This window comes from Rhineura floridana, chromosome 17 (genome assembly GCF_030035675.1).
Source record: "Rhineura floridana isolate rRhiFlo1 chromosome 17, rRhiFlo1.hap2, whole genome shotgun sequence".
Taxonomy (NCBI): Eukaryota; Metazoa; Chordata; class Lepidosauria; order Squamata; family Rhineuridae; genus Rhineura; species Rhineura floridana.
In genome coordinates, this window is record NC_084496.1 from 1,591,813 (window position 1) to 1,598,959 (window position 7,147).

The following is a 7,147-nucleotide window of genomic DNA, read 5'->3' on the forward strand; positions in this document are numbered from 1 at the left end:
AAACAGGTGTTCATTCCTTCTCAGCAATGCTAAGGCAGTATTCATCAAATAACTGCTATTGTGAATGGTCACTGCTGTTATTTTGATACATTTAAGCTCCAGTTGAGTTGTCCTAACCTGTACCTTTTGCATTTCATTTGTGATATTTATTGGTAATATTTGTAAGCCATCAGACATTACAAAATGCTATACAATAAAAATACAACCAATAAAAACAGTTCTCCAAAGAAAATCCAGTTTCATTTCCATCTGTTCAGTGGTGACTCTGTTTAGAGTGTCACCTGGGAGACCAGGGTGCAAAATCCCCACTCAGCCAAAAAGTTCACTGGGTGATCTTAGGCCACAATCACAGACTAACCTACTTCATAGGGTTGTTGTGAGGGTAAAATGGAGACAGGGGATAACCATGTATGCTATCTTGAGTCCCTTGAAGTAAAAGGTGGAATATAAATGTGGTAAATAAATAAACAGATCTACCCCCACCCCCATCCTTAGCAACATTAATTTGTCTAATCCTCTTTTCAAGCCATCCAAGTTGGTGGCCATTGCTGCCTCCTGTGGGAGCAAATTCCATAATGTGACTATGCGCCGTGTGAAGGAGTCCTTTCTTTTGTCTGTCCTGAATCTTCCAACATTCATTGGATGTCCACAAGCTCTAGCATTATGTGAAAGGAAGAAAAACTCCCTGTTCACTTTCTCCATGCCGTGCATAATCGTATCAGCTTCTATCGTGTCCCCCTCTCACTTGCCTTCCCTCTCCCTAAACTAAAAAAACTAAAAACCCGCTAAAGTAGTGGCTCCAAAACTTTTCCCCCCATAGACCACTTGAAAATTGCTGAGGGCCTTGGTGGAGCACTTAATAATTCCTCTGCCTGCTATAGCCATTGCAATGTGCTGCACTAGATGATGCATGATTTGTAATTGCTTGTCGTGGACCACTGGTGGCCCGTGGACCACAGTGTGGGAACCCCTGCCCTAAAACATTCTTCCAGAAGGGTCAGTGCATTGGCCTGTTGCTGCGAAAACAGCAGAGAATTGGTTGCTGCTTTTGACCTTGGCCCGTGCCTGCCCTGAACCATGCCATTTGCCTCTGACCCACTGGGCCGCAACAGCTCCCCACAACATACATAGTTCGGCCTTCCAAATGGTCTGGGCTCCAATTCTCATCAGTGCTGCACTGGCTGGGACTGATGGGAGTTGTAGTCCAAAGCATGCAGAGGGCACTTGGTTGGAGATGTCTGCCGTAGGCTTACCTTCTTGCTGAATTCTTGAGCCTTCTGCCTCCTCTCTTGATGGATGGCATCAGCACTCTGGACAAATTCCTGCACGCTGCTGCTGGCCCACCACTGGAGCCGCCCGAGCCGTAGAAGCCCCAGCCTGAGCCCTTGTCCCTGGCAGGACTGGATCATGGCAGCTGCTTCTTTGTAAAGCTTTACAGGGGTCCCATTAATCTCCAGGAGGTAGTCTCCACCTTTGACCCCACACTCAGAGGCCTGAGACGCGGGATCCACGCTCTCCACCTGCAAGGGGCATCCTCCCTCGCACGCCAAGGTGAAGCCAAACCGTCCCCTGTGCCCTGGCTGGAGGTCCACCTGCTGAATGCGTGAGACCACACCGATGCTGGGGGGCACGTTCTCGCACTGCCTCGCCAGCGCAACCAGGGCCTCGGAGTTCATGGAGGACACATGCTGGCCCTCAATCTCCAGGATCTGGTCTCCCGGCTGGAGGCCAGCCAGCTGAGCACTGCTGCCTTCTTCCACAGCCAAGATATAGCAAGGCCCATTTCCGCTGATCTTAAAGCCAAATTCTTCAGGCCACCCATCATTGGTGGTTGGCATGGTGGTAACTGGAAAAGGGGTACACAGAAAGTTCAGCTCCTGATGCTGGCTCCCCCCCCCCCCGGAAAGAACAGGTGCTTCATTGGGAGGGTGATTCACTCGTATGCACAGTTACAAACAGAAATACCAACGCTGGTGTAATCAACCACTCCTCTGAGAAATTTCTGCACTGTACATTTACAGCGCTATGACACCACTTTAAATAGTCTTCCTCTAAAGACTAAGCCCTGGCAGCAAGAATTAGGGTTTGGGAGTTTTTTACCCCTCATTTCTTTCCCTAAATGAATGCATGTCAAGCAAAGCTTACCTCTCATGCACGGGGCCTAACTGGCACCAGCCACTCAGAATGAGTTCTTCTGTTACCCAACTAAACCATCACGGCGGCTTCAGCATTTCTGGATCAGTTACAGACCTGTGGGGCCAGTGGCTGAGTTTCTATGGCAAATTCTATCCAGGCATGGTAACTTAATAGGGCCGTCATTAGCAAGGCCACGTGCCAGGCAGGAGAGGCATCTTTTCTGCCACTACAGATGCAACAAGGAAACTTTCCAGCTTTCAAAGATTTAAGCAGTTTAGAGATTATTTGGGGTGGAAGCTGAACCCAGAACTGCATAAAATGCATGTGAATGTAGGGAAATGCTCCCACTATAGATCCGGTGTGGGTTTGAACCTTTAAAGCTACGAAGAAGCAACAGGCAACCTTAGCAAGACGTTTGCTGGATCCAGGGGCTCCTGGCTTCAGATACATTTTCTCTTCTTCTTCTTTTATTTATTTATTATTATTTATTTATTAAACGTCTATCCCACCCTTGCTTCCAGAAGGCGCCCAGGGTGATAAACAAGCAATAAAACACTAAAAATGCAGAAGCTTCAAATGCTGCAAAGAGCACCGAATAAAATTAAGGTAACATCATGTTTGAATGCTGACACCCTTTTCAGAGCAGATGCTATGATGTGAAGCTAGCAGAGAATCTATCTGCTAATCAAGGCTGGCTGCGTTCTTCAGTTCTACCTAGATTTTTTTCCCTTTCATGAACATCCTTATGAAACTTTGAGAAGGTAACCAGAACAAGAGTTTCCTGTTGTCTCTTTACACTTGCGCCCCCTTCCCCCCCCCATGCAATTGTTCAGGGTTGGGCCCCCAACCTTCCAGAGAGACTTTTCAGGGTTTGTGGATGGCTCCAGGGGTGAGCAGGGAGTCAGAAGCTTTCCTTCCATGAACTTCCCTTAAGTTTACTCATCTTAGGATCCAAGCCAAACCGCACAAAAACTTTGGCCCCACTACACAGAGTGTACAGAAGTGTTAGAATCTGTTGATGCCATTCATAAAAACTAGTGGAGTCCCATCTAAAGTTTGGATGAGCATTTACTCCCCACACGTGTAATACAAGTGATGGGGTAGGAAGGAAGGAAGGAAGGAAGGAAGGAAGGAAGGAAGGAAGGACACTCTCTTCCCTTCCTTCCTGCACCAGAGCTGTTTCAAAGGCTGTTCCCTGACAAACCAGGACTCCCTTTTTCCTGGCCTTTCCGTTAAGCTCTTTCTGCAGAGGCAAGGGAGGAGTAGGAAGAGGAAGAGGCCTGACCAGCCTCAGCTAGAATTTGGGCATGTAGCGTTGCTGGTCCCATGCGGTGGAGCACTCTTCCATCACCAGAGACTCAGCAGGCACCCTCGTGATTTTCCAAATACTTTTTTATGCTGACAGGGCCAGCCTTTGTAGCTGTTTTAATCTATTTATTTTTATTAGCCAGTCACTTCAATGATTGTCTGTATTGTTTTTAATGGTGTCTTAGTTTGTACACCGCCCTGGTATTTTCTAGTATAGAAATATTTTTATAAATAAATAAAATAAGATGTGGAATTGACCTGGTGAGGGTTGTGGCCAGTTCCAGACGCTTCCTTCGATCTTGAAGCCCCAGCATACTCTATATTTGCACCTCCAACTCTACCTCCGGGGACAAGGATGAGGAAGAAATAATGGGACATACTGTAGGCCTGGAGAACTGTCCCTGCATAGCCCTGGCCACAATTTGCAGAGCTCTGCCTTTTCCCCCTTTGACTGGAGGCATGCTGTTAACCTTCTGTTAAGGGTTGTTATTTTGATCCCTCTTTAACACAGGTGGTCCAACCTTATTTTATACCCCCAGCCCTGGCCTGAAATGTTCTGAAGCAGCCCTGCTCTTTCATCCCATCAGAATTTACAGGACCTCATGTAGTACTTGTACACTGAAGAAATCTTAGATATGCAAAGCAAGAGCATAGTTTGCAAATCATTTACTACAAGAATAGATAAATTATTACTTTTGGTAATAAGACTATTTCAGGTTTAAGTGGATAAATTCTGGAGACTTGGGATTGCATCTAACACTGCACATGGAGTTCCACTTGCACAGTGGGACTTTTCCCTTTCTTTCGTGCCCTCAGAATGTGCTCTGGAGTGTGGAGGGGGCTGCAGGGGAGGGGAGGGAGAGAAGGTTCTGCCCTACAAGTATTTTAGCATGTGTTTTTTAATTTATTTTTTCAAATGTGTTTTTAAATTTGTATATTTGTTTTTAATGTTTTAATTGTTGTAAACTGCCCAGAGAGCTTTGGCTATGGGATGGTATACAAATGTAATAAATAAATAAAAACATCTTGAAAACAAAACATCTTAAAAAACACCTTTTAAAAAAAGGAAGGTTCAGACAGTTATATTATAAACATATTTATTTATTTACTGCATTTGTATACTGCCCCATAGCCAAAGCTCTCTGGGTGGTTTACAACAATTAAAAACATTAAAAACAAATATACAAATTCAAAAACACATTTTTAAAAAGCAATTTAAAAACACATGTTAAAATGCCTGGGAGACGTTTTGAAAGTTAGGAAGAAGAGGATCTGACCTTCCAGGTAGACCGATACCTGGAAAAATTCTAGATTATTAAGCAGTTAGTTAGTGAGCATCTATAAAAGAATGCATTGATTACAAAGAGCTAGCATGGGTTTATGAAGAGCAAGCCATGCCAGACCAATCTTGTCTCCTTTTCTTGACAGAGTTACTACTTTGCACAAATTACACAAATGCTGCAGACACAATGTATCTTGATTTCAGCAATGCATTAACAAAGTCTCCATTATATCCTTGCTGACAAGATGGTAAATTGTGGGCTGGACGACAGAAATGTTTAGTGGACCCACAGCTGGTTGAATAGAAAAACCCAAAGACTGCTTACAAATGGCTGAACATACACGCTGAATGTACCTCTCTAGCCTTCATCTGGGCAAACAAGAGACATGACCAGAGTTCAAGGGCACATTGCAGCCAGGACGAAGCAAGGGTGGTAAAGGATGTAGCCTGAGGCCAGAGAGGGTGTGATGGGAGGGGGGAGTGTGTGTGTCCTTAGGAGAGTCCCAATGATCATAAAACGAGGCCTGAGGCTCTCCACCCCTGCAACAGAGGATGCTGCATTGTCCTAGGCAGGTTGTGTTTTGAATGGGGGCGACAAGATGCCATAGGGACACCTCTCCATCACCGTGAGTGGATTGGCTCCTTCTGTGGCTACCTTTCAAAGGGGCTCATAATCGTGCTGCCTGGTGGAAGTTGGTACTGTCGTCATGGTCACAGAGGTAGGTGAATGGTGCTCATTTCCCATTTTTGGAGTGGTGTTTTTCTCCTAAATGTTTGCAGGGGGGTTGCATAGGATACCGACTGAGTAACACCGACATCTCAGCAACACAAGTGGCCTTCTGGTGTAGCAGCACCAAGCAGCTGCCCAGTTAGTTAATTAGCAAAAGAGCAAACACACTGCAAGAGCTCAAGTGCTGCGTGGCTGCAGAGGAGCCGTGTTGCAATGAAGCACATTGCTATGATCCTGCAAGTGCAGCTCCTATAAAGTCACTACAGTAACTGTTAAGAATCCAATAGATGGCAAAAGCAAAAAGACAAAGTCTGGACACTGGATTTCATTGTGGAAGTGGGGGAGGGAAGGATCTGGGAGAGCGGTGCTTAAACAGTTGTTTCCTGCTTTGAGTGAGAAATTTTTGTTTTATTAAATGAGGATCATGAACACAGCAAGATGCTTCATACCGACTCAGAACAACTGATCAGTGGCTCTCCAGATTTCAGGCAGGAGACATACCCTACCCTACCTGGAGATGCCATTGGGGATTGAAGTGGGTACCTTTGGCATGCAAACTGGTGCTCTACCACTTTGGGGCATAGCTGTTAGGTCCAAACCCAACACGCAAGCCGTCACTGTCTACTCAGCTCACATCCACCCGGGAAGGTGCGGAGTTGAGAGCAATAACCCACTGCCAGAGATCAGGAAATAAGTTGCCAAAATTACCTTTGCAAAGGGGTCCCAAAACCTGCCAGCAAGTTGCCTTTCAGAAGTGGGAACCCCGTTTATTAAAATACAGTAGATTATATAGATTCCCCAGTGGTTACAAAAATGGGGAGCAGACGCCATAAACTACAAGAAAAATAACTGTAGACAAAGTAACTTTTAGATATGTAAAGAGGGGTGCTTAAAGTAACAAAGCTAGGAACATCTTGCTTCTTTTGCAGACATTCACTTGCATAGTTTGTGCAACCTTGAGATAAGTGCTAGGAGCCAAAAGAACAAAGTACAGATAGGAAAAGGGGAGTATTGAAACAAGAGAGACCCTTCAGTGGGGGATACATTCAGGTTACATTTCTGCATTTACAAACAGATACGTGTAGAAATCTACAGACATGTTAAAAGAAACATTAGCTTTCTTTGTGCTCAGGGTCAGCAATATGATACAATCTATAGGGTATTGATATTGAATGCATAAGGAAGGAAGGGAGTCATCTCCAGTTTATTCAGGCTTTTATTTACCCAGCCACCTGGAGTGTGGGGTCAGGTCAGGGGGAAATAAACCGATATCATGTTTATATCAACCTTCATTTTCTTAACCCAACATAGCTATGGTCCTCCTTCATTCTCACCTAAGACTGTCACCGAGTGAGAATCAATGTGTGCATGCTTTAGAAAGGTGATATATAAATACACAGAAACTGAGGCTTGACATGACAACCTCAAAACTTCCGAGTCAGCCTTCCCTAACCTGGTGCCCTCCAACCATTTTGGACTACGGCTCCCATCAGATACCACACAGCCTCTACTTCAGCTTTCCCTAATCTGTTCTGGCTGAGGCTGATGGGAGTTGTAGTCCCAAACATCTGGAGAGCACCAGGTTGGAGAAAGGCTGTGCAGCCCTGATATGCAGGTGAATGAGCTACTCTTCTGCAGAGCCCTAAACCACGCTGGGTGGCCGCTGCCGAGGTAATCGTCACCCCAGGCCG

General features: G+C 45.4%; 1 protein-coding gene across 1 annotated transcript in view; it reads right to left on the minus strand.

Annotated features, from left to right (window-relative positions):
• The window catches only part of GRID2IP (Grid2 interacting protein), a 56,934-nt gene extending 55,096 nt beyond the window's left edge, over positions 1 to 1,838 (minus strand). Inside the window, exons 1-2 of the mRNA XM_061600294.1 lie at positions 1,437 to 1,838; positions 1,254 to 1,310 (exon numbers count right to left, since the gene is read on the minus strand). Of these exons, the coding sequence (XP_061456278.1) occupies positions 1,254 to 1,310; positions 1,437 to 1,838 (459 nt within the window). The remainder of the gene's footprint in view (positions 1 to 1,253; positions 1,311 to 1,436) is intronic.
• Positions 1,839 to 7,147: the final 5,309 nt, after the last annotated feature.